The sequence below is a fragment of the Stomoxys calcitrans genome, chromosome 2 (genome assembly GCF_963082655.1).
Source record: "Stomoxys calcitrans chromosome 2, idStoCalc2.1, whole genome shotgun sequence".
NCBI lineage: Eukaryota > Metazoa > Arthropoda > Insecta > Diptera > Muscidae > Stomoxys > Stomoxys calcitrans.
Window position 1 is genome coordinate 14578481 of NC_081553.1, and position 1812 is coordinate 14580292.

Here is a 1812-nt window from a genome sequence, read left to right on the forward strand (position 1 = left end):
TGGAAGCCTCAATTTTTGTACGATTTGGACTAAATTTTTCATGTAGTGTTCCAACAACTGTGCCAAGTACGGTGCAAATTCGTCTCCCGATTTTACTTCTTGAGTTCTTACAAGTCGCAATTTTTGTCCGTTTTGGCTAAAATTTTGCATGCGGTGTTCTGTTACGACTTCCGATAAATGTGTCTATAACCTGATAGAATGATTTGGACAGTACAACCGGTCTCTCGATCATCGTTGTTTGGTTCTCAGAAGCTTTATTTTTTGCTGGATTGGCAAAAGTTTGGTTTGTAGAAATCTCTTTTTTCTTGGCTTAAGTATCGCTCTCGTCCAAAGCATTATCACCAAATAATACTTCCTCGTCTAAGTACAAAGATTCAGCATTTCCTTCACCATAATCACATTCTTCTGTTTGACAAGAGCAAGCTTCACATTCACACACTGATTCGCATATAGACAGCTCTTCAGTTTTGCCACTGGAGCAAGGAAAACAGGAAAACTCTTGCGGTAAACTGATTTCCAATTCGTTCAAATCATCTGCTTCATATTCCTCAAGCTTGACATCAAACCAACGACAATCAAAAGGGCCTTGACTATAGCCAGTGTTGCATGATTTGGCCAATTGATCATAGGTCAAGTCAGAATCGCTTGGCTTTAAAGCAGGGCACGTACAAGGTTTCCTAGAGACGTTCAACAGATCCTTTGCCTCTTCATTATTCGTTTCGTTTTCCTGCTTCATCCTGATTTCTTTTACGATTTTTTGATACATCTCCTCATAGGGATCTGAAACTTTATGCATTCCAGTTGTTACCTTAGCTGCCCTTAGACCTTCTCTGGCCAGTCGCTTAGGACATGTCGTGCAAGTACACTCTTGATTCTCATTCGGCAAAGATCTTTCACAGATACGATCATATAACCTCTTATATAGGCCTCTGATTTTGGCCACCACATTTTTTTGGGTAACCATAAACATACCCTCATAGGCAGTAAAAACTTGAGCAGTACGAGTGGCAGCATGTGCCCACATACATTCCGCAGTATGTTTTAGTTGAGAATGTAACCAGGGATTGGGAACCCCACCTTCTCCGCTACCATGGTAAAAAGCTCGAAATGCACGCTTTACTATGGAATACGACATTTGAACTTCCATGGGTTGCATATCACATTTGCCTTGTAAGTCATGCAATAGATTCTCCCGTAACAAACGTTTCTTGGGTATGGCGTCAATGCGTTGGAGAAGTTCTTCAAAATGCAGGAAATATTTGGTGACTACTTTAGCGGACAATCTTGCTTTGCGAAGTGAAATGTGACAGATTTCCATAACCTACTTAGGGGCAGAACAAGGTTAGTGGTATATTAAAACCTCTCAATTCTAATGATCTTACCTCAACTAATGTTTCAGCTACATCTTGCACATTTTCCATATGAATTTTGGCCGCTATTGCCTTGTAGGGACAATTACAATAGTTATGGGGCTGAAAACATTCGCATTTATAACTCTGTATAAAGCGTTGAGGAATCATTGCAGGGACTGTTATAATTTGGTTGAAAAAGTCATAAAACTAATTCAAAATTTAAATTCAAAGTAAATTGTCATTGAATACACTAAGAAGGGTAATGTTGTATTCAGTTGGAATTTATTTAACTCTATCATTACCAAATGGAAAACAAAACTAAGCATAAATCAAGTAACAGCTGTCATAAACCACCCACTGCGCCTTCTTTAACTCCCTAATATGTTTTCAGGGTGGGGACACTTCGCCTCGAATGCGGATATCGAATTCGTGCCATTGTAGCCTATGAGGCTAAGAGCGT

General features: G+C 39.5%; 1 protein-coding gene across 1 annotated transcript; it reads right to left on the reverse strand.

Annotated features, from left to right (window-relative positions):
- Nucleotides 1-297: 297 nt before the first annotated feature.
- Nucleotides 298-1592, reverse strand: LOC106089135 (uncharacterized). The gene is made up of 2 exons (XM_013254912.2): nt 1383-1592; nt 298-1321 (listed from the first exon to the last, which is right to left on the reverse strand). The coding sequence occupies exons 1-2, from the start codon at nt 1518-1520 to the stop codon at nt 311-313; spliced, it is 1149 nt and encodes a 382-aa protein (XP_013110366.2). The 5' UTR covers nt 1521-1592; the 3' UTR covers nt 298-310.
- Between the last annotated feature and the right edge of the window lie 220 nt (nt 1593-1812).